Below are 21,415 nucleotides of genomic sequence, written 5' to 3'. Positions count from 1 at the left end.
GCCCCTACGTGGACTGCGCGACCTGCTCCTCGGGCGTCTATCCCGTTCCCGTTCCCGGTCACGCTCGCGATGAGTCTCTCGATCTCGGTAGCGGTCGCGGTCACGGTCACGGTCTCTATCCCTGTCATAATCCCTCTCTCTCCTATCACTGCGGTCGCGGTCACGCCTCTCTGGCAGTTTCGATGACATGGTGGTTGTGATGATGATGCTTGACTTGCACGCGCCGTGCTTCGAAGGCTTAAGGCGGGACCAAAATTTCTATACCTGAACTACTACCACGGCTTTCTCGCCAAAATCGTTGTCCTGTGGAGTTCTCTGACCATGAATCCACGAATATGTACTCGACCATTCACCAAATGTATACGACCTTCAATTATTGGTCGGATATCGTCTCGAAGTCTTGCCTCTTTTACACCTGCTGCACGTTCGCCTAGGTCAGAGGCAGGCTCAGCTGCCCAACCTCCCCGACGCCAACAAACAGCAAGTAATTGGATGAGGCTGCTTGAGGTGCCAACTACGGCCTTACACAGTGATATTCGCCAAGCCCTTTCAAGATCGGGAGTAACAGGGAGGTTTGACGGTGCGTCTGAAACTGAATCTCTTGCTCCATTTTACTCATGCTCGTCCAGTATATCTCGAATATTATCGGTTCCTCAGACGCGATAGTGCATACATCAAGTTCGAAAACAAAATCGATGCGAAAACCGCAAATGAGAAGATCGGAGGTCGAGGGAAATTTCAAATATCTGGTCATGACGTGGTTGCCATTGCCGCAAATCAGCCGAGCAATGTCCCTGGCATAGACCGCTCTCTCAGTCTCGATTTTGGACCGCGAGGAACCTTCACAACGGGCTCTGGTCCCGATGCCGGGCTATTTTCAAGAGGCACCTCAGTTTGTTTATATGGTCTTCCTGGAAGGATACAGGCGGAAGATGTGGAAGCGGCGTTGAGAGGCTTTGCGTTGAGGAAGCCCACTCGCAGGGAACAGGTTGTCGACGACGATCCTCAGGCTGCCGAAGAACATCTGCCATCGGTGAACAAACTGGCACAGTGTGTTTAAATCTTTATCCAGTTGCGGGTTTACATTGACGTCGCTCCGTAGCAATGGCCGTTCGCTCACATCACGACACCTTGTCCAGTTAGAAAACATCTCCGAAGCCCATCGCCTTGTTCGCCAATTGCATATGACTTATTGGGACGAGCACACCTGGGGAACAAAGTACATATGTCGAGCACGAGTAGTGTACTAGGTAATTAATATACTTGCCACTATTCAAACTGTCCACATATCAACGACAGAAACGATGCATTGTAAGAATACAACATAATGTACGATGTCGACAACTACTCATCATCCTCCCTATCTGCCCTGAACTTGGGGTTCGCCCTCGGCCCTTCCCCCTCCCCATCTTCCTCATCCTCATATTCTCTCTTCCGCTTGAGAGACTGAGGCGTATCAGTAGGCTGCTGTTTCCATCCCTCTCCACCTGTCGCGACGGCACCCGGTCCAGTCTCAGCATCGCGATACACCGCTTCTCGAGCAACCTGGGCACCCCACCCGCCTCGACCAGCATCATAGTCTGTCCGGTGCTCGTCTCGCACCTGCCCACCACTCTTTCCTCGTCCGAACTGCCGTCCTTCTTGATACCCTAGATCAAGATCACATCGGATGATGCGCTCGTCAAGCTTCGTCCCGCTTATGTAGCGCATACATGCTAGTGCCTCTGCGTGAGTATAGAACTCAACAAAACAAAATCCACAAGGAGTTCTGTTGGAAATATCAGAATTCGTGAGGTCGGTTATTCTGAACAACACGTTACTTTTGATTACGATCCAGGCCCATGATGATACGTTTGAGTCCGCCGCCATCTTCTGGATTTGCACATTTAGAGAAAAGTTCATATATTTGTTCCTCTGTCGTGTAGAATGAAAGATTTCCGATCTGAAAAGGACGCATGTTAATGTTATCCAGAGTGTCCTCGTCAGTGGGGCTACTCACGTAAAGAGTACAAGACTTTGAGAGCATCTCAGCTTGATGCGAGCGCTCAATCTGTTCACATGTCAAGTGAGCCATTTTCGGAGATAATGACAGGCGCACGTTGCTCCTCGAGTCCTTGTATGTCGACGGCCGATCTAAAGGCGTGACAATGTGAGCCATGATGAGGGAGAATACGCTGCAAAGTGGTGATCTTGCTTGAAGTTCAAGGTAACATCCGGTGGCAAGGGTCCAACAGTCCGGATCTCTGTTTTTTTTCCGTGCGTGTGTGGGATAAATATCATTGACAGTACGTTTTCGTTTAATTGGGCATACATTCTGAGAAGGAAGAAAATCATGCGATAGTAGTACAATGCAGAAGATCTCGTTACACATCAACCACGCTCATTCTCAAGAAGCTCCATTAAGTTTTCACTCAAAACGGGCAACTCGACAGCATCAAGCTTGTCTTCGGGCGCCTTGCTACCTCTGCGCTTGCGGATGCCTTCAACGGCATCCACAGATGCATCCTGTTCTTTCCGTCTGGCTTCTATAGCGGCGACGCGCTGCTGGAAGCTCAAGAAGAGCACCTCAGCTTGCGCAAGCGTCGAGTCTAAATCAATGGTCATGCTAAGGTCGTTGCAATATTTCAGAATCTCGTCGAACTGAGGTGCACATCAATTTGACGCCTCTCACAGGATGTGCAAGGTGTATCATACCTCGACAAGATAGCGAAGGATCACGTTACGATGTGATTCCAGCACCGCCAGCGCGACGAACAGGACGAACTGCGTGCTGTAACAATCCGTCCAGAGAATCTCCCACAAGCTCATGACTTCGTCGAACGAGAACTCTCGCTTGAAGATTATGAGAATCCATCGGAAGCAGAAGAAGAGATTAAGAGATTCGGTTTTCTCTGTGACCACATCAGAAAATGACAAGATACCAAGCAGACACTTCGTACCAAAGTGACGATACAGTTCAGGATCCATGACTGCGATCAGTTGCTGCAAGGTTAACAGCTGCTTCTTCATGCCACTCTGATCTCGCAAGAAATTGGGTTTCTGTCAGAGGGGTGAGCCAACTAAACACCGTGCTTCATTGTTAACGCACCATCCGCTCCATGAATCTCGTGAAACACCAGAATGTCATAGACTCATCGCCCTCGAAGACAACATACAACGGCGAGCAGAGGTCGGACATGCCCTGAACGTAGCCTGTCAAGAAACAATGTCAACTTAGCGATCTCTCGCGGTCCTTACCAAATGTTTCCCACCCAATTCTTTTTCATAGAAATTGTAGGTCGTGAGAACGCTCATCAGGTTCTGGACGTGCTCATTCGCTGGTGATTGTCCAACGGGAGACTGGGGGAACTCGGACATGGATCCAGTCCATTCTTCTGGCATAGCAAAGTACGGGTGCGTGCGATCAGTCCGCCGACAATCCACATCTATGCGATGACGTTCCTGTGGCACGGTGAGCGGCCATTGAATTTCTATTCAGGATGGTCATACCTCGACCACATCCTCCCGTTGAAGTACTTCTTCGTTGTCCTTCCAAAGAGACTTGATCTGATTATACTGAGCCCTGAGTATTGGTTAGCAGAGCTTTAGGTCTCGTAACTAGACACACTTCTGTTTTGCGAAAAGTGTTGCACGCTCGATTGCATCAGTCGTCCAGGAAAAGACTCCAAGCAAGAATGGCCAAGCTTTCGGACGAACTTCCGGAGTTAGCCCCTAGACGCTTCTTAGTGAGAACTGAGTGACATCAAGTGTTCTTTACTTACCCTCCGGAATATTTCCGTCCTCACAAACGACCACTCAACGGTCGGTCTGCCTGTGGAAGAGAACCATGCGTCCCACTCGTGTTCTTGAATAGGAGCCTTCGGATTCCGTGTGGGCTTGGGCGGTGGAAGATTGTTCGAGGTTGCCAGCACTTCGAACACCCCAAGATCAGAAGAGACATGCAGTAGTGAACTGTCCGGGTCAGCAGGAGACTCCTGTTGGCGTGCCCGTTCTCCGGCTTCCGCAACAATCTATCCAAAGATGAGCCGGAAATCATCGACGGACAATCTACGTACCCTTGCCCACCGAGCCAAGTAAACCCGCGCGCTTTCGTATTCCCCGACGCCCCCTTTCTCAACCCAGCCAGACCACTCACCATCCGCATGCACCAGACTCTTAACAGGTTCTGGAAGATGGGGTACGATTGGCTGTGCCAAAGGGTGCGACAGGATTGTCTGAGCCGCATGTCTCGCCTGCTGTGTGATGTGGGAAAACGCGGTCAGAACACCTCGCTCAAAGGTCGAGTTAGAGCTTGAAGAACCAGAGAGACCCTCATGAAGAATGGAATTTCTCTGGCTGGGTGGGGCAGACTGTGACTGTCCAGATTTGGATGGCTTGCTGGGCCTTCTGTGTTTGGGCACGGGGTTCATGATGTCATCCACCGCCCCATCGTCAAATAGGATAGTCGAATGTGCCTCCTTGTCGGATAACGATGGGTCAATCAGATATAGTCCGGATTGCAACGAAGACTTGAGGACGGTACAGTAGCTTCGAAGGCGGTGAAGGAGAGCTTCCCCACCCCACTTAGGCGTCAGGCTTCCTTCGCGAGGACGTTCATGCAAAGACCGAGACTCGTCGTCATGGAAGTAGAGTTTTGGGAGAGTGGAGCCACTGATCAGGTTGAGAGTCATGGTGCCATCTGAATGGTCGTTAGCCGGAACTAAAAGAAGAAGGACAATGTACGGACACCATGCTGATAACGTCGGCGCGCTCATAATGATGCTGTAAATCATTGACAGCGGGACTGAGAACGCGTACAATTCCCCTCTAGGCACTGGGGGACTGATCAAGACGCCATCTGTAATTTGTATGAATCACGGCTTCCCGTCGATCTCTATACGCCAGCACATACCTTGTTCGTCATACTCCTCCGCCTCTACATGCACGTACTTTTCCAACTCCTCGTGTCCCTTCCGCTGCAACAATGACTCGGGCAGCCAAGAGAGAAGATAAACTGGTTGCGGGGCCTCCTAAGGTGCCAATCTCAGCAACCTTCAAGGAAGGAGTAATGATACGCGCACCTGCTTGACTAGGGCCACCCAGCCAGGTACATTATCTCTTGCGTAGGCTGTTGGGTAGATATACACCTTAGAACGCGCGTACAATAGCCTGAACTTCTCATCCTCTTTCTGCGGTTCTGGTACAGTTAGTACAGGGGTATTCTCCAAATTCGTGTTTTCGAGATCCCTTGTAATTTCAACCATTGATCCGGTCTACAAGCAGCTTGCAGTAAGTAATGGAGCCTGATGAAACATCTTCACGTACCGACTTCATAGACAAAGATGATTGAGAGCGAGAAAAGGGAGCCGGACCACCACCCATGCTCTAAATGTTAATGACTTGAAAGATCAATTGAGAGGGGCGATGACGGCGGCAGCAGGAGAAAGTATCCCGTAGTTCGGGACTCCGCAGGCGTCTCTCACATCAGGCGCTTCGCCACCTAATCGGAGCCAGCACGTGAATGTAAAGCTTCTGACTTGTGACAACACGCATCGATCTCAAGGAGGCCTCGTGCAGCTCATTCATATTAACGACCTACCGACCGATCACCCTCAAATCAACATATAACGACCGTGTTCTTCGTGCTATAATGTCACAGACCGAGCTCTCCGGTCTACGAAACCTACAAGCAGGAGGGTCCGGGGCAGCTGGCCAACCGGAAACGGGGGAAGATGAGGCTGCTCAGCAAGCGCAGCAACGTCAACAGCAGGAGGAAATGAAGCGGGGTATGCTAGCGACCATCTTGGACGCAGGAGCGAGGGAAAGACGTGTGCATATTTCTTAGCTGAGCGCAGCGAGGACACTCATATCAACCGTTCAGTCGCTCGCATATCGCTGGTGAACCCTACGTTGTCTAAACGTGTGGAAGACTCCCTTCTTCGTATGGCACAGTCGGGCCAAATTCGAACCAAAGTTACAGAGCAGCAGTTGATTTCATTGCTAGAAAACGTGAGCGCGGCAGTTCCTTGTTGTACGTGAAGTCCATCAACTGAAAACCGATCTAGGCCGATGGGAATGGTCAATCATCTCATGCACCCAAGAAGACCATTGTGGTATGTATATATATCGTTTCTACTCCGCGTATGCTCATGTTCGTGGGCTTCTTAGTATTCGCGAAGGAAGCATGATGAAGATGATGACCTTGATTTCGACATATGAGCTTCTAGTGCAGGCACATCGCTTCCTGTTAGTAGTCGTGATCTGTGATTATCAGATAATGTACTTTCATAATGAATCATCGAAATTCATGTATGATGACTCGCCATCGTATTGCATCGTCGTGAAGGACTTTTGACCTCCAACAGCGCCTGTCGTTATCTTAGTAAGCAAGACTGACAAGCGACCGCACGGAGGCAAAGCAAAGGCCTGTTAGCATCCTTCGTCGTTGTCCTCGTTCACCGCATCGTCCATTCCCCTCATCCAAGGGCAACTCGTTCTCCATTCCTCTATCGTGCATCATGTCGACACGGAACGCTGTATCAACTAATCTATCGCTGCCGCCTGCGCCCACCACCGCATCCACTACGGGCTTATACCACAAGGCGAACGTTCTGGCAAGTGTCCAGGACGCGTATTGGAGTGATGACGAAACTGTGAGTCGCGCTCCTCATATTCATCTCCTGGATTTATTTCTGAAAACACGACAGGAGGATAACGAGTGTCCTTTGTGCCTGGAGGAGATGGATCTCTCCGATATGAATTTTAAGCCCTGTCCATGTGGATACCAGGTACCTCGTTCATAGGTCAACGCGTGCGGACTGAATCAATGACATCCTCCTTACAGATATGCAGATTCTGCTGGCATCATATCAAGACGAACTTAAATGGTAAATGTCCTGCATGCAGGCGTGAGTACACTGAAGAGGCGGTCGAATTCAAACCTGTGGGTAAAGAGGAGTACGTAGGCTTGTGGCATCACCTCAACAGCTATTGACGTATATGCTACCTGCACAGACAGAAACGGCTCGCACAGAAGAAACGTCAGAAGGAGAAGGAGCGCAGAGATCTTGAGGCGCTTGGACGCCGCCATCTTACGAACGTGCGAATTGTACAGCGCAATATGATCTATGTAACTGGTATCGGACCACGGTTCGCAAAGGAAGAGGTATGTTCGACACAGAGCAATATGCAGACACGCCTCCTAATGCCACTGTAGCTTCTCCCAACTCTCCGCTCAAGTGAGTACTTTGGTCAGTACGGAAAGATCACCAAGATTCTTCTCGTGAAACGAACTCCTCCGTCCAATTCTGCATCACGTGATCCGGTCGTGGGCTTGTACATTAATTACTATCGAAGAGAAGATGCGGTCCGTGCGATAGCTGCTGTCGATGGCGCATCCTCTCCTAGTGGAGGTGGTGAGGTGATGCGCGCAAGTTATGGCACAACGAAGTATTGCGTTAACTTCTTGCGTGGCGTGGCTTGTACGAGTCAAGGCTGCTTGGATCTGCACGATTGGGGAGATGAGAGAGACTGTTTCACGAAAGAAGACCTATCAACGTTGTTAGTGACTGCGGTGTGTATGAGTAGGTCAAAGATGCTGATGTGTCTTGTCTCCAGGAAACATACACTTAAAGACGGCGAGCATCGACCGAGACCACCAACAACAGTAACTGGCGCATCCAGGAAGTCCGAAGATGCGGAGCGTAAGGCTACCTCTAGATCATTTTATCTTGCCATTTCTAACCCTCGTATGATAGAACCTGCTGGTTTACCGAAGACTGCGTCATGGGCAAGACCTGGCTCTGTTGTACCCCCGGTCTCACCCATCGGCGTGACTTCATCTGGACTCCAATCTTCACGACAAAGCGCTCAACGTCCTCCTGTCAGAGTACGAGACGCCCCTCCTGTTAGCAGGCCTGTCCCTATCTCATCGGTTTCACCCAAGCCGGTGGTTACCACTGCCCCGGACAAGAGACTTCCTATAGGAACAGTTCGTGCGGTAGAAGCGACTTCATCTGCTCCCACAGCGGCCGTGGAACCCACCCCGTCTTTACCAAAGCCGTCTGTACCCCCAAATTTGGGCACTCCACCTCCTGGCATACCCACTGTTGTCCCATTAGCGAAGCCTGCTTCGTCTAAACCGTCTCGGCCTCCAGCACTGTCAACCCCGTCTGTGGCTCCACCACCGTCCAGGCCGCCCGGAATCGAGCCGCCGTCAACCTCCGGCATCGTTGCTTCCACCTCTTCATACAGGATGACGAATCAAGGGAAAGCACTCCTAGATGATGTTCTCAATCTGCGTGAAACTGCTCCAGCAGAGCCACTCAGCCCCTTCCCCGAATTCGATCGTACTCTCATGAACCTTCAGCGTGGCAGTTTCAGCTTCAGCCTGGATCTAAAGTCATCAGCCGCGATGCGCTTGGCTGATAATCGCAGTACGTCAGATTGGAGTGGGCCTGGCAGTCCTACAGTTGCCAAGTTCGGTAATACTCCGATCAATATCCCGTTCGGGTCTGGGGAACTGGAGCATATGGCAAGTCCCGTGTATTCGGGATCTTTCAATCCGTTCGATCCAGCCAAGGATGATCGACCTAGCTCCCAAGGACGTTCAGGGCCTTCAAGTAGGGCACAATCCCCCGCTGATGACGAAATTCGTCGCAGCTCTCGCTTCGGTTTTGCAAGGCGTCCGGGCGGTGGCCTTGGCACTCCTGGATCTAGTTATCGAGTTGTCCCCTCTCTGACTTCTTCACCGACCAAGTTCAGTGAGACTTTGGCGACTTCGTCCCCCGGTGTCTCATCTTCTGTTCTTTTGCCATTACAACAGCCTGCGCCTCCACAGAATCCAGCAAACAATTGGTCGTTTGGAGAGTACCCAGCGGATACCCGGCCATCAGAATGGAGATATGCAAATCATGATGTTCATGAAGCATTGTCACCCCAAGCCGAAGCCCGTGCGTTCAAGAGCTTAGACGTTGACTCTGATGCCTATGGACGGCAGGATCAGATTTCCGATAATGCGATGTTGCATAAGGTTTTGAACATTGGAGGTAGCGTGCCCCTTGGCCACTCTCCGCACTTAGGTATGCGCTTTGAGTTCAGCACCAACTCATTTGGCCCTGATGCAGTCGTAGACACCGTCCGCGCGACGCACACATACAACTCGCAACAATTTCAAGATCCTGCCATCATGTCAATGCACCCGAACGCACCATTCCAAGTTAGCTCCCGCTCGGTGTTGAGTGCCGGTCCCCCTCCTGGGCTTGCCGGTCCCACGCCTAACTTTCAAACCGATCAAGCAAGTGTCTTCACAGGATCGTCTCGTAGTGGTCGCATGCCAGTCGGAAGCAGCGGTTCCTCTCGTATAGGTGCTGGATCGCCGAGCTTCAACAGTGGTGGGTACTCTCATTCATACGGCCAGGGGAGGGTGCGCAACGCGTGAACAACCACTATCGTTTCCGACAACTTTTCTCATCTTCACGACTTTCCTTTCACAACCATGTATCAGTATGCATGACCTGTTTTCATATTCTCCTGCAATACTCTTTCCTGGCGTTGCACCGTCCTGCCGGCTGTCTTAGGGACGTGGCACGGTGGAGGATTGATTTGGTGGATGATGTGCGTGCAGTCATTTCCGCACCCGGCGCGCTCTGAAGCATGTTGCCCTCCCCTGTGCTTCGCTCGTCCGGATCTGTTGATGTCCGTAGCTAATGCATATTTTCCAGCCATGTCCGTTTCCAACGCCGGTGATGGGGAAGGTGCATCTGTATCCGCCGAGGGCAACTTGCCGGATGTGGAGAGCAATCTTGAATCTCAGTCAGTTTCAGTTGTTGCATCTGCTCTGTCATCCCCAGTACCCCCTGCTCGACTTCTTGAAGCTCCTCCTACTCAGCCAACCTTCCCTGCTACTGTCGAGCTGCCACTAGTTTCCGAAGTTGAAGTACCGGCTTTGACTGATGCGGACTTCCCTGCTTTGCCTACCAACCAACCTTTTGTGCCCTCCAGAGCACCCAATAAACGATCAGCAACACCGAAGCGTGTAGTCGAGCCCAGAGAGACCCCACCTTCCCTTGGAAAGACGCTTCTAATGACGAAGAGCGTGGCGGCTACAGCCCAGAAAACAGCGCAGGTCATGAACACTATGACGTCGATGGAGCCTGTTGTTGGCAGAGCACGCAGCGTATCTTCGAAGAAGGAATCCAGAGACAATAAACCGACGTCTGTCTCGACTGTTCCACTATCGCCCGTTACCACATCAGTCGAAAAGGCGGGGTCGTCTAGGCGGCCCGTTTCTCATACTGCTGCCCTTCAACCTGAGCCAGTCATTGTCGCACCATTCACAAGTCGTAAGACCAAGAAGGTAAAGGCCAGTCCCGTGATCAAGGCCCCGAAGAAGCCGTATAAGGAAACGACCCAGCCAGTGGAAGATCCCGAAACGGCGGAGCTGGGCCAGCCTACGGAGACCATCGACAATGGAACAATGTCGTCTGACTTGGATATTGCTGCGACGGGGGCGACGTTGACATCCATTTCTGAGGAAGTGCGACCGTCTCCAGCGTCTTTGGCCAAAATGCTGAATGAAGTCGGGCGCTATCTGGATGTGGAAGGACTGGCGTTCTTTGACACTGCCACTGTCAACACGAAAGGGCAATCAAACATTCGCTACGCACCGCTCGTCCACGCTCTCTCCACGCTTTCCGCCGGCACCACGTTTACTGGAAGCATGCCGAACACATCTATCGATTCTGCTGTCTCGTCTTTCCAGCAGTTGCTGGAGACGCTCACACAGACCATCTCAGATATCCTGCATCTTCTTCCAAGAAACACTTGGGACGATAGCTCGTCCTTCGATGGGCTACTTCGTGAGATGCTGAGGGCGGAAGATTTGTTGGACGACGTGCAGGAAAATGCCGAAATTCGAGACGATGAAGTAGCCAACCTGACAATAGCGCTTGAGAAGCGCGCTCGGTGGATGGAACACCAACTAACCAAACTGGAAGACCTGCACCGTGACATCAATTCAGCTGCAGTCCGGGCCGTTTTATCTATGAATGATCGTGGCTGGGATCCCACAGGCTCTTTGCCACGCCAAGGAGATTCTTTGTCCAGGTTCGATGGTATGGTGTACGTATGTACAGAGGAAATAGAGGAAGCTTTGGCTGCTTCAAAGGCAGCTGAAGCGGCGGCGGAAGCAGAGCTTAAACAAACCATGCACCGTAACTGTGCGCAATTGTGGTGACGTACCAGACCATATACTGTATGCCACAGTGGCCAGTCAAGTATATTACTTCAATAATATAGTGTCGTGAACAGCGTGAATTGAAAAAAAAACCTTGAGTATGCGAACATGTGTGGGTATAGAGAACATGCAAGGAATTCCGAAGACAGCAATGAAAAAAAGGATGAATCGTGATTACCATACAATGTTCTAGAACATCAATCAGAAAGGAATAATGAGACATATAACAGCCCCTAGTCGGCATCACTCATGAAACCTCGTACTGCGGCTCTCGTTGATTCTTCATCAGAAAACAGGCCATAGTCGCCGTCCTCCGACAGTGTTTGCATGCGAGAGTTCGGCCTGGAGTCGCTCAGACCACTCATAGCTGTCTCAAGCAAGCCAGCATAACCTGCATCTATGGATCCATTTGTACTGTTCGTTTTCGTCCTCAACCGGGATCGACGAGAGGCGCGCTCGGGGCGGGCCGAAATGGGAGTAGACGGTGTAAAGCCGTCCTGTTTCAACTGCGCAAGCATATTACTTGCCAATTCGACTGCATCTCCGTCGGATGCACCTTCGAACGTGGGTGATAAGGGTGGATCATACTGCTTCTGGTCGCTTTGTTGACGGCGCCGAGACTTGCGACTGATCGTGTCGCCGTTCCGCAACTTCTCCAATAAGCTGTCTAGCACTGTGGTGTCTGCTGATTCATCTTCGATGGCTTCATTCGCTTGTTGGCGCGCTTGTCGAGCTTGCTGTACAGCAAGTTTGCGACGCTCCAAAGCTGCCCGGTCAGCTTCCGTTGCCTGGTTTTCCGCTTTGCATTTCTGTGGACTAGTCAGTGACCGAGCGGTATGATGTGAGCACAGACCCACCTTGTAGGAGGTTACAAATGTTTTGAAAATGCCATAGAATTCGTACGAAGTCATGTTCTTTTCATCTTCACCATAAAATCTCAGAACTTCCGTAAGAGTGGTGTCAGCCAATGTAACATCATCAACTAGGTCGGCAAGACGAGCGCCCGCCTCGCCAACAAATCGCCACATTTTCTTTGCCCAACGATCCTCCGGAGGGAGGGCGTCGACATCAGAGAAGAATTCTGTAAGCTCTTGTCGAATGGCTGTCAGACCTTCACGGAGCTCGCCTAACCCTTTACGGATATCTTGCAAATTAACCCTGTAAGCATCAGCTGGTTTGGCCAGCTCGTCCAGGAATTCCTCCATATCAGGGAAGTGACGTGACACTGTTTTCTCCAGGAAATGCAGCAAGGTGGTGCTGTTGACTGATTTAGTGTCCACAAGCTTGTTGATGCTACTGACACGGAAACCGTATGCACCACCCTTGATACCCGTTCCGTTCATGTAGTTGCCAATGAGAAGAATGAGCTAATGGGACATTAGTAAACAGGGAGAGAAATACGGGTGTGACATACACTGAGAAGCTCCTTGAATTTCGCTGCTCTCTGCAGAGACTCTCCAGCATCGTGGAGTTTCGTAGCGCCGTCCTCGATCAGAGTGAAACGTTCCTCGAACCTCGATTGATAAAGCATCCCTTCTATGCGTGGCGCTAAACGATCAATTTTGATCAGTTGCACCATCAATCGATCTGCAGGATGTAGCTCCGCCAGCTCTTCAGGATTTGAATTCCGGTACACGTTCAGTTTTCCTACTTGCTCAGGTGAGGGCAACACGCGTTTGAGTTCGCCCAAGAAGGTTTCGGTACAAAGATCCTGGTCATACTGCAAGATTTTGAGGGCGATTTCTTCCGGCGCGAGCGTTTTCACACGTTGAATCATGATTTCTGACAATGCGGTTCAGAACACATTGTACCCTCACAAGGAAGGATGAGCTCACCAACTGCCTTCTTCGTCTGAGTATCCAACACACTCTTCAGCTCAGCTCGCTTTTGCTTGGCTACAATTTCGTCAGAACACATTGGATATCGAGCCGATGCTGGAATGCACCCATCAAATTGATCACCAATTGCTTTGCCTTAAAATCTTCTTCCATTTCTTTCCATACGCCATCTTCCAGGAGCTTTTCCACCCACTCTTTTTCTCTCTCAGCCTCCCTCTGTGGGGCACTGCCCCACAATGTCTTCGATACTACTTGCTGGGGCAATTTGTCCCACTGAAGTTGTTTCATCCTGGTTGTAGACGAAATCGGTATATCCTTGCGAGTGAGAGCGCCGGACAAATGAATGATATGTGCATTTAAGCCGGAAGCACGAGAGGGATTGGGCGGGGGCGGAGGTGATGGCATTGTCGGCGAAGAAGGATCCGTGCTACCAGGGGTATCCCGGGAAGATGTAGCGCGAGAGGCGATTGCAGCCTGCAAAGCAGAGGTCATAGGCACTCCAGGAGGTGGCGGAGGAGGAATTGGGCTTCCCCGGCCACCAGGCGGGGGCGGTGGCGGCGGTGGAGGGGGCGGAGACCTCCTCCATCGTTAGCTGCTCCCTCTCCTCCCCCTCCTGCTCCCGCTCCTCCCCCTTCTGCTCCCGCTCCAACCCCTCCACCCCCGCCCCCGCCCCCGCCCCGCCTCCCCCGCCTCCGCCTCCCCCGCCTCCGCCTCCCCCGCCTCCGCCCCCTGGTGGCCTGCGCCCGGCGGGAGTCTTTGCTGTCGGTCCCAACTGCGCTTTCCACAGGCTCACCTTGTGGGGGTTCGCCCTGGTTAGGTCCAACGACAGCGCTACTGGGTCCCTCTGCAGGACTGCTGCCGTCATCTGGGTCCTTACCCATGCTTGCCAACCTGTTTGCGAGCTGCTCAGAGAATGAATTTCCCCGAACCGCAGTGTTTTTGACTCGAAGAAGGCGAAGACTTTTACCGTCTTTCGAATCTGTTGCCGATGCATCAAGCGAGAATGACCCCAAGGACGTTGGCTGTGTGTCGCCAGAAATCCTAGACAGGTCCGTTTCGCTCTCGCGTATGGTTCCAAGCTCACTGTCATCGCCGTCAAAAGAGACCGCGCCACCATTGCGCAGACGACTTCTCTCCACAACCCCAGAGCCAGCTCCCGCGGTAGGTGCAGAGACGCTGCGCTGTACGCGAGACTGCAAATCCTGCAGCAAGCGTGGCGGCAACCCAGCTCGGGGTGGCCGAATAGGTGTTGATTGGGCCGGAGCAGCTTCCGACCAGGGCGGGAGAAGCGTCTGAGGAGTGAAAGGAGAATCTAATTGCTCGCCCTCGCTTGCACCCTGAACACGGGTATGCCGCTGAGCAGCAGCCCGCCTCAGTGTGGCGTCAGGATCTCGTCTCCTTGCACTGCGAGGTGTTATGCTCGAGTCCATCTGCGACTTTGAATCAGCAGCGGAACCACAGTCGCACTGACATCACTAACCAATGACTCCTCGTCAAGCATCTGCTCTTCCAGCATTCCTCGTTCCTCGTCTGCATCCATGAACTGACTTGTACGTCCGCCGAGGCTAAGGCCTCTGCTATGCACAGCCCAACTGGGCCTCTTGCCTTTCTTAGCCTGCTCCCGCCTTCTCGCGGCACCTACTCTCTCCGGTTCCTCTCCACTCTCGCTTTCATCCACGGAGCCTACCACTGCCTTGCTCGCTCGCTTCTTCTTGCCCCGTCGTCCCTCGAGTATCTCGATCGTATCGTCCCGTTGCATTTGAGCAGCGACACGTTCCACGAGTTCCTGCCGTCTCGCACTCTTGGCCTCCTCCAGCACAGTATCCAAGCTACCCCCCCTAGCCTCCCGCAACATACGGAACAGCTCCCTGATGTCCCTCTCAAGGCTCGCAACTAATCTCCGGTGCTCTTCGGCCATGATATCCATCCGCTGCTGAAGCGCAGCCGTGAGTGCGCGGCTCTTCTCTAGCTTTTGTTCCATGTCCTTCAGGTCGGCTTTCAGCCTACCCACCAGCCCAGCATCACCCATCTCCAGCTCTGCTTCGAGTGCTTTCCCTTTGGCCTCCTCCTCCCCTGCCTTCTTCCGCCAGAATCTTTCCCCTTCTTCGGCCTTCTGCAATCTTTCCTGGTCACCAAATCTGGCAATCAACTGTGTAACACTAGCGCCGAAGCGGTCCCCGAATGACATTTCGCCTCCAGGCTGCCTGCCCTCCAGAACAAATGAAGCAATGAATTCAGCGAAGATCTGGAAGCATTTGTCGCGGTCTTCGCCTTCACGCCTCAGTAGGAGCAGGTTTTTCATGAGGAGTTCGAAGTATTCTCGGCTCTTTGTGTCTCCAAGTTTAAGCAATATACCTTTGAAGACGTCCTCAGGTTGCTGCATGTCCTTCATCACCGTGCGATCGTATTCTTCCATCACGGCCCGCTCGTCGGTCTCCCAGAGGTCGTTGAAGTTCTTCAGGCGATTGCGCAGCTTCGACCAGGTAGAAGAGTTTGCGCCATTTTCCGCTGCCATCCGCTCAAAGAGTTCCAGCAGACGACGAAGGCCAGCAAGCTCCATTTGCGAACGGAGATTAATGCGAGTATCAGCACTTGGCTGCTTGCGGATGAGTCCCTCGATTGAGATGAACGTCATTTGCTAAACGGTATCGGGTCAATAAATCGACCTTTAAGGAGATAAACTCGCACATACAGCGTAATCATTCAGCGCAGGATCCATCCCAGCACCTCTTCGAACCTCCTCCGTCGCACCAACCATTGTTCCCATTCTTCCACGCCCCTCGAGGGTATTCTCCACGGTCCTAAACCATCTCCCAAATCGTCCCTCAAGACCTGCATCGCCGGACTGTGTCTCCTTCGATGCCTGCAAAGGGCTTATTTCGATGTTATCAAGTGCGGGGACGACCACTTTCCACGCATCAACGTCCTTATATTCGATGAAGAAGGCGAGGAGTTCGGTAGCCATCTTGCGTGACGGGAGGTGAGGAGAGCACACAGACGATATGAGAGGCGTGAAGATTGTGCCACGGCGGGGAACGGCTGTTTCAAGAGTTCCGTGACGATTCAAAAGTGTTTTGAAGCACTTCAAAATCTCCAGTTCTAGGAGATGATCCTCAGGCCGTCTGAAAAGATATGGTTAGGAAACTTCGCGGAGGGGGGAGAAGACTGCTCACGGGTTATTCTTCACATGTATGCTGGTCAAAACCTTGCACAGAGCAGGCATACCCTGTGCTCTAACGAAGGTGTCCACCCAATCCACCGTGCTCGTCCGCAGACTTACACCCAGGCTGGTCAAATCCTTCACATTCGCCTTCCCGTCAATCATCCTCTTGAGATAGTACTCAGGTGCATCCTTCCCATCAACACCTCCCATGCTGCCCACTCCGGAAATGCCCGCATTTCCTGTAAAAGTGCTGCTTGGTTCAATCCGTGTCGACCGGTGCTTTGCTGCTTCCCACTTCTGACGCGCGTCGCTCATAATCAACTGATACTTCTGGTCGTCGTTCAGCATCTCCACATGGGGTATGTCGCGCGCCTCAGCGAGTGGTTCAAACATTACTTGTAACGTCTTGGGTGAAGGTCGGGGAAAGTAAAATGCGGTTGATGAGACTGGTGGCGTCTGGGGGAGGGACATCATGGATGGTGCGCCTCGCGAACGGGAGAAAGATGTATTGCTCTCCGATGCTGAGTACGTACTTGGTGCGGGCATGCGAGATGAGCGGTCGGAGGCAAGGGTGTTCACGGTTGAGGTGGACAGGCGTGGAGTAAATCTCCCGTCCCGCGCTGTTGACGCTGAGGAAGGCGGGAAAGAAGGGTTAAAGTCGCTCTGAGCCGAAATAGGCGGGAGTTGTGGCGTGCTAGCTGCAGGAGAGGCAGGTGAAAATATGGGCAATGACGTCTGAGTTCCCGATGCCCGGGAGTAAGATTGCAACGACGAGGACTCTTCATCCAGACTGTACAACACAGATTCGTTCGAGGCATTGTCTCTTCTCTGGTCGCGTTGAGCTGCCCGCTCTTTCTGCCTGTCACGATACGCGTTGATATTAAGGTCGGTACCATTCATGGTCAAGCCAGGATTGGTATTTGGAGCACTGATGAGCAAGTTCTGGCCATTCTGGCCATTCTGTCTTGCAGGCTGAGCTCCGGAAAATGGCGGTGGGCGTGTGAGCGTCGTCCTATCGTAAGGCAGCGCTCGTAGATCTGAGTCGGATGCGCCAAAGGAATCTAGATCTAGCTGAGGTCTCGACGCTCGCGAGGACGCCTTGCTCCGTGTACGGTTGAATAGGGTGTCCATGGCATGTCGTGGTTGTCGTCTAGATTATTGAAGGGTATGATTGATAGCGCATATAGCTGCCGATAGTGTTCGTCGATAGACAAGCGAGAAGTACAATGAAACAAGGGATTAGAACCGGGAACGAAGTGAGGGCGACGAGGGGATCGGACAAGGGACCGAGCGGAACGTCTCCTTTGACGTGCTCGTCGTTCGCTTCCAATCCTCGACCGCTGTAACCGCGCCGGAATTACCGTGGAGATTGATCCCGTTGCTGAGTTACAAAGACATTTCACGTGCTCACTATTGCACAGCCACTTACTTGGTCTCTCCTCGTGTGTCTGCGCGCGCATTCCACGACACGACGCACGGCTCTGCTAGCGACGACCACCATGCCACCTCGTGCGTCCACAGCGGAACTCCTCAGCTCCCTCGTATATCTCGAGCCCCACTTTGACCCTGCTACCCTTACTGTGGCTCAGTTAACGGGTCTGTTACAGGCACATGACATCGACACGCGAGTCGCGTCAAATAAAACTGGCTTAATTGCACTGTTCAACACCGAAATAGCCATGAATAGAACCCCAATACTGGCAAAACGACAAAGGGACTTGACAAGAAGCCCTAAGGCGAACGGGATTAGAGATGGAGTCACCGGACAGCTAGTGGATGGTGCAGCAGAGGAGGACGTGACGCCCCCGCGACCTAGGGGCAGACGGAGCTCAGCAGCACCGGCTTCTACATCAGTACGCGCTCATTGCTCCTATGACTGATCTTCTTTCGGCTGACATATACTAGACATCTCGCCGACGCGCTTTCAGGATGTCAGCCGCTGCGCATCAGGAGCAGGAAGAGGAATTGGAGGAGCCGGAGCCTGAACCTACATCACCCCAGACGGGAAGAAAGAGTGTGCGTATGCTTCAATATTATTATTGTGGCATATATTCATGTGTGTCTCAATAGCGAATCATTGAAGAAGCCGCATTCAGCGATGAAAATGTGTTTCAGATGGGGTCATCGTCACCCGATCCACCCGTAGAAACCTATGCTCGCAGAAGGTCGCAAGGCCCAGTAGCAAGTTCCAGCACACCAATATCGTCGGCAGGTGGACGACGGAGTGTTCCAGCGAATGGTGCAAGAGACTCGCCGACAAACCCGTTCACGAAGGCAGTGGATACGGGAGCAGGTTTCGTACTCCGAACGAAAAAGCCCCTTCCCAGCTCCGATCCGACAGACGAAGAGCCCGAAGAAGGGGTTCTATCGATCCGGGGAAAGTTGGATGACCGAAAATCTGACGCACTTGCCACCATCAATGTCACAGAGCGCCAGGCTCTCATTAGACCAGCAACGGTTGCGCCCGTCATGCTTCTCATTCTTCTCTGGCTTCTCGTCTTCCAGTTCGCGAGATCTTCTGCCAAACTTGGTTTCTGTGATCGGGATAGCAGCACGAATGCTGTCTTGGACGAACGATTAGAGCAATTGAACGCTGGAGAACGTTGTATGACAGAAGGCAAGACCGATTGTCCTCCGATTCCCCTGTTTCCCCCGTTCATGCAGCCACTTTCTTGCACCCCTTGTCCGGACAAAGCGAACTGCGACATCAAACTCGTGACGTGCGATGCGCCGCTGATACTCAAACGTCATCCTCTCTCCGCTCTTAATCCAGTGCTGGACGGATATCCCGGGCTTGGACCAGTCGCCTTCCCCCCTACATGCGTGGAGGATGAGAGCCGCAAGAAGCTACTGACGAACGCTGGGCGCTGGATCATCGAAAGATTGCAACGGTATCGAGGAGAGCAGATCTGTTACGGACGAGAACCTCGCTCAATTTTCTCTCCAAGCGACATCCCTTGGAAGTGGGCCGGTGTGAAGAAATCCGAAATCAAGCACATGATGAGCGAGACCCATGAGGGCAAAAGCTTGGGCCCGGAACGACTGGATGAGGTGTTTTCGGCCGCTTTGAGTGAGCTTGAAGATAGGAAATTTGTCGTGTCTGGAAGGGATGAGGAAGGTGAGGACTGGGTAACGGCTGTCCAGGCAAAAATGAGCGCTGGATGCAAGGTCCGTGTCTGGATGAGGAGACTGTGGGAACAAGCGAAGATATACGTTATCGGTGTGTTTTCCCCATGCCGATCATGTACACATGTACACATGTACACATGTACTCATATGTTGTCTAGCTTTCGCTGCCGTAATCGCCAGCTCGATGTATGTGCGCCGTCGACTGTACTTTAATCGGCAGACCACGGCACTGGCTCATTCCATGCTTCCCTCGACCTTATCAGTCCTGCAGCGTACCGGCGGGATACCTTTGCTCAGCACACAACTGCGAGACAGCATCCTCTCATACGAACCAAACCTGAAGCGGCGCAAGGAGATCTGGGAGCGAGTTGAGAAGATCGTGGAGATGAACGCGAATGTGCGTGTCGGAGAGGAAGAAGTTGGAGGTGAAGTTGGACGAGGGTGGAGATGGGTTGGCCCCCCTGATATGGGAGACGGTACGCCGAGTCGGAGGGAGATCAAGTACTGAGGTATCATCATGACACAAATTGGTTGCTTATGTTTGTATTCTCCCTTCTGCATCTTTTTTGTCTTATTCCGATGTTCATGGCTGTAGTTCCCCCGAGGCAAGAGAAAATGATAATTAGTGTAGGTAGAACAATAAATCTAGGTTCATCTCTCACGCCGAATCGCTACATAAGGACGCGTCGCTGGTCTTTGAGGGGTGATTCTCCCGGGTTGTTGGCGGACCTCCACACAGATAATGTCGTCTCCCCCGAGATATAAGTAGTCGTCGACTCCACAACGGAGACTCGCTGGCGTTCTCCTCTTCGACAAGCAAGTCTCCTCCTGTGTCAATAAACCCACAATATGGCTGCTCGTGTTCCGTTAATCTTCGTATGTCACGCTTCTGAGAACTCATTATAGCAGACTGAGAATGTCGTGGGCAGGGCACTATGACCATTGGTCAGGCTAGCCTAGGTGCAGTCCGTACATCGGATATGGCGACGGCCCAGAATCTCCTTGACGTGTTCTACGGCCACGGTTACAAGGAGGTGCGTGTTCTGCAAACCTGCGTCTTGCTCCCCTGACGTCCGGTCAGCTCGACACCGCTCGCAACTACGGCAATGGAACCACCGAGGAGTATTTATCCAAGTTGGATCTCAAGGACTCCACTATCGACACCAAGGTCTATCCCAATAGTCCGGGCGACCACAAGCCTGCCAAGCTGCGCGAAACATTCCTGACCTCGCTCAAGGCGCTTGGACGTCAAAAGGTACGAGTGCTGTACCTTCACGCGCCAGACAGGAGCGTGCGTTTTGAGGAGACACTGGAGGAGATGAACAACCTCTACAAGGAGGGCCTTTTGTATGTCGTCAAACCTCTTCAATCGTCATATTTCCCGTTAATGCAGAGCAGCGAGATCTTTGGGCTCTCAAACTATGCCGCCTGGGAAGTCTCTTCCATCTGCGAGATCTGCAAGGGCCGTGGATGGGTCATGCCCGGTATCTATCAAGCAATGTACAACGCCTTGCAGCGTGCTATCGATGTCGAGCTCGTTCCTTGCCTGCGCAAGTACAACATCCGCCTGGTCGTGTACAACCCTCTTGCTGGCGGCCTTTTCTCTGGCAAGATCACTTCAGTTGACCAGCTTCCGGACGAGGGCCGTTTCAGTGGAGACAGTTCTGGTGCAAAGATGTACCGGGAACGTTATGTGAAGGAGACCTACATCAACGCATTGAAGGATATCAAAACCGTCGGGGTGCGTTCGGTGTACTTCATCCCCGAATAGCAGATTCTGATGACGCGACAGGACAAGCACGGTTTGAGACTGACCGAAATTGCGCTTCGGTGGTGCCAGCATCATTCTGCCCTCACCCCGAAGAACGGTGTCATTCTAGGAGCCAGCAGCGCCGAGCAGTTGGAGATGAACTGTACGGACAGTGCCAAAGGCCCGCTTCCCGCGGATGTCGTCGAGGCGCTGGATAAGGGCTGGACGAATGTTGGGCCCAGCGCCCCTCTGTACTGGCGCTAAGCGCCTTGACTAGGTCAAGATGGCAATTGTCACATCGTGGAAGTAAGGAAGACATC

The 21,415-nt window shown here is 52.4% G+C and overlaps 8 protein-coding genes across 8 annotated transcripts; 5 read left to right on the top strand and 3 right to left on the bottom strand.

The window, feature by feature from the left end:
- The first annotated feature begins 279 nt into the window (after window positions 1–279).
- Window positions 280–1,276, top strand: DACRYDRAFT_20149 (uncharacterized protein). The gene is made up of 3 exons (XM_040771818.1): window positions 280–580; window positions 630–1,050; window positions 1,103–1,276. The coding sequence occupies exons 1-3, from the start codon at window positions 322–324 to the stop codon at window positions 1,248–1,250; spliced, it is 828 nt and encodes a 275-aa protein (XP_040632660.1). The 5' UTR covers window positions 280–321; the 3' UTR covers window positions 1,251–1,276.
- Window positions 1,277–1,344: 68 nt separating this feature from the next.
- DACRYDRAFT_104254 (RNA-binding domain-containing protein) lies at window positions 1,345–2,158 on the bottom strand (the record flags this gene model as incomplete). The annotated part of the gene is made up of 4 exons (XM_040767897.1): window positions 1,345–1,768; window positions 1,821–1,942; window positions 2,000–2,050; window positions 2,099–2,158. 4 exons carry the CDS (start codon window positions 2,156–2,158, stop codon window positions 1,345–1,347), a joined length of 657 nt encoding a protein of 218 aa, XP_040632659.1.
- Window positions 2,159–2,289: 131 nt separating this feature from the next.
- DACRYDRAFT_20148 (RabGAP/TBC) lies at window positions 2,290–5,378 on the bottom strand. The gene is made up of 13 exons (XM_040771817.1): window positions 5,305–5,378; window positions 5,061–5,252; window positions 4,892–5,009; window positions 4,727–4,837; window positions 4,056–4,678; window positions 3,762–4,010; window positions 3,608–3,711; window positions 3,490–3,562; window positions 3,252–3,441; window positions 3,089–3,192; window positions 2,940–3,039; window positions 2,695–2,891; window positions 2,290–2,640 (listed from the first exon to the last, which is right to left on the bottom strand). The coding sequence occupies exons 1-13, from the start codon at window positions 5,359–5,361 to the stop codon at window positions 2,371–2,373; spliced, it is 2,388 nt and encodes a 795-aa protein (XP_040632658.1). The 5' UTR covers window positions 5,362–5,378; the 3' UTR covers window positions 2,290–2,370.
- A 179-nt stretch (window positions 5,379–5,557) lies between these two features.
- Window positions 5,558–6,287, top strand: DACRYDRAFT_20147 (uncharacterized protein). The gene is made up of 4 exons (XM_040771816.1): window positions 5,558–5,807; window positions 5,861–5,988; window positions 6,045–6,092; window positions 6,148–6,287. The coding sequence occupies exons 1-4, from the start codon at window positions 5,756–5,758 to the stop codon at window positions 6,196–6,198; spliced, it is 279 nt and encodes a 92-aa protein (XP_040632657.1). The 5' UTR covers window positions 5,558–5,755; the 3' UTR covers window positions 6,199–6,287.
- A 152-nt stretch (window positions 6,288–6,439) lies between these two features.
- DACRYDRAFT_20146 (uncharacterized protein) lies at window positions 6,440–11,217 on the top strand (the record flags this gene model as incomplete). Its single annotated transcript, XM_040771815.1, has 9 exons — window positions 6,440–6,632; window positions 6,687–6,767; window positions 6,824–6,936; window positions 6,994–7,144; window positions 7,196–7,539; window positions 7,597–7,682; window positions 7,737–9,059; window positions 9,111–9,371; window positions 9,702–11,217. Exons 1-9 carry the CDS (start codon window positions 6,498–6,500, stop codon window positions 11,213–11,215), a joined length of 4,008 nt encoding a protein of 1,335 aa, XP_040632656.1. The 5' UTR covers window positions 6,440–6,497.
- Window positions 11,218–11,262: 45 nt separating this feature from the next.
- DACRYDRAFT_62419 (uncharacterized protein) lies at window positions 11,263–17,525 on the bottom strand. The gene is given in 11 exon segments (XM_040775697.1): window positions 11,263–12,024; window positions 12,073–12,582; window positions 12,630–12,997; window positions 13,051–13,110; window positions 13,161–13,630; window positions 13,827–13,830; window positions 13,847–14,181; window positions 14,329–14,457; window positions 14,541–15,691; window positions 15,746–16,175; window positions 16,227–17,525. 11 exon segments carry the CDS (start codon window positions 17,345–17,347, stop codon window positions 11,449–11,451), a joined length of 5,154 nt encoding a protein of 1,717 aa, XP_040632655.1. The 5' UTR covers window positions 17,348–17,525; the 3' UTR covers window positions 11,263–11,448.
- A 190-nt stretch (window positions 17,526–17,715) lies between these two features.
- Window positions 17,716–19,965, top strand: DACRYDRAFT_113805 (uncharacterized protein; the record flags this gene model as incomplete). The annotated part of the gene is made up of 4 exons (XM_040769704.1): window positions 17,716–18,069; window positions 18,122–18,232; window positions 18,287–19,436; window positions 19,504–19,965. 4 exons carry the CDS (start codon window positions 17,716–17,718, stop codon window positions 19,851–19,853), a joined length of 1,965 nt encoding a protein of 654 aa, XP_040632654.1. The 3' UTR covers window positions 19,854–19,965.
- Window positions 19,966–20,194: 229 nt separating this feature from the next.
- On the top strand, window positions 20,195–21,359 carry DACRYDRAFT_113804 (Aldo/keto reductase; the record flags this gene model as incomplete). The annotated part of the gene is made up of 5 exons (XM_040769703.1): window positions 20,195–20,221; window positions 20,275–20,379; window positions 20,427–20,692; window positions 20,744–21,086; window positions 21,138–21,359. The coding sequence occupies 5 exons, from the start codon at window positions 20,195–20,197 to the stop codon at window positions 21,357–21,359; spliced, it is 963 nt and encodes a 320-aa protein (XP_040632653.1).
- Between the last annotated feature and the right edge of the window lie 56 nt (window positions 21,360–21,415).

The sequence above is a fragment of the Dacryopinax primogenitus genome (assembly GCF_000292625.1).
Source record: "Dacryopinax primogenitus strain DJM-731 SS1 chromosome Unknown DACRYscaffold_2, whole genome shotgun sequence".
NCBI classification, from domain to species: domain Eukaryota; kingdom Fungi; phylum Basidiomycota; class Dacrymycetes; order Dacrymycetales; family Dacrymycetaceae; genus Dacryopinax; species Dacryopinax primogenitus.
The sequence above is the reverse complement of the archived record's forward strand: the minus strand, read 5'-3'. Positions and strand labels throughout refer to the sequence as shown.

What these genes read in the sequence shown, in the direction of transcription:
- DACRYDRAFT_62419 (XM_040775697.1), bottom strand. Translation starts at nt 17,347, where the DNA reads ATGGACACCCTATTCAACCGTACACGGAGCAAGGCGTCCTCGCGAGCG. An exon ending in CTGCGCTGAATGATTACGCT is followed by an intron (nt 15,692 to 15,745) that starts GTATGTGCGAGT and finishes GATACCGTTTAG; the next exon opens with CAAATGACGTTCATCTCAAT. An exon ending in ATTGGTGATCAATTTGATGG is followed by an intron (nt 13,111 to 13,160) that starts GTGCATTCCAGC and finishes ACGAAATTGTAG; the next exon opens with CCAAGCAAAAGCGAGCTGAG.
- DACRYDRAFT_20148 (XM_040771817.1), bottom strand. Translation starts at nt 5,361, where the DNA reads ATGGGTGGTGGTCCGGCTCCCTTTTCTCGCTCTCAATCATCTTTGTCT. An exon ending in ACTTGGCTCGGTGGGCAAGG is followed by an intron (nt 4,011 to 4,055) that starts GTACGTAGATTG and finishes ATCTTTGGATAG; the next exon opens with ATTGTTGCGGAAGCCGGAGA. An exon ending in AACGGGAGGATGTGGTCGAG is followed by an intron (nt 3,442 to 3,489) that starts GTATGACCATCC and finishes ACCGTGCCACAG; the next exon opens with GAACGTCATCGCATAGATGT.
- DACRYDRAFT_20149 (XM_040771818.1), top strand. Translation starts at nt 322, where the DNA reads ATGAATCCACGAATATGTACTCGACCATTCACCAAATGTATACGACCT. An exon ending in AGTAACAGGGAGGTTTGACG is followed by an intron (nt 581 to 629) that starts GTGCGTCTGAAA and finishes ATGCTCGTCCAG; the next exon opens with TATATCTCGAATATTATCGG. An exon ending in TCGGTGAACAAACTGGCACA is followed by an intron (nt 1,051 to 1,102) that starts GTGTGTTTAAAT and finishes GTCGCTCCGTAG; the next exon opens with CAATGGCCGTTCGCTCACAT.
- DACRYDRAFT_20147 (XM_040771816.1), top strand. Translation starts at nt 5,756, where the DNA reads ATGAAGCGGGGTATGCTAGCGACCATCTTGGACGCAGGAGCGAGGGAA. An exon ending in CGCAGGAGCGAGGGAAAGAC is followed by an intron (nt 5,808 to 5,860) that starts GTGTGCATATTT and finishes TCAACCGTTCAG; the next exon opens with TCGCTCGCATATCGCTGGTG. An exon ending in TGATTTCATTGCTAGAAAAC is followed by an intron (nt 5,989 to 6,044) that starts GTGAGCGCGGCA and finishes AAACCGATCTAG; the next exon opens with GCCGATGGGAATGGTCAATC.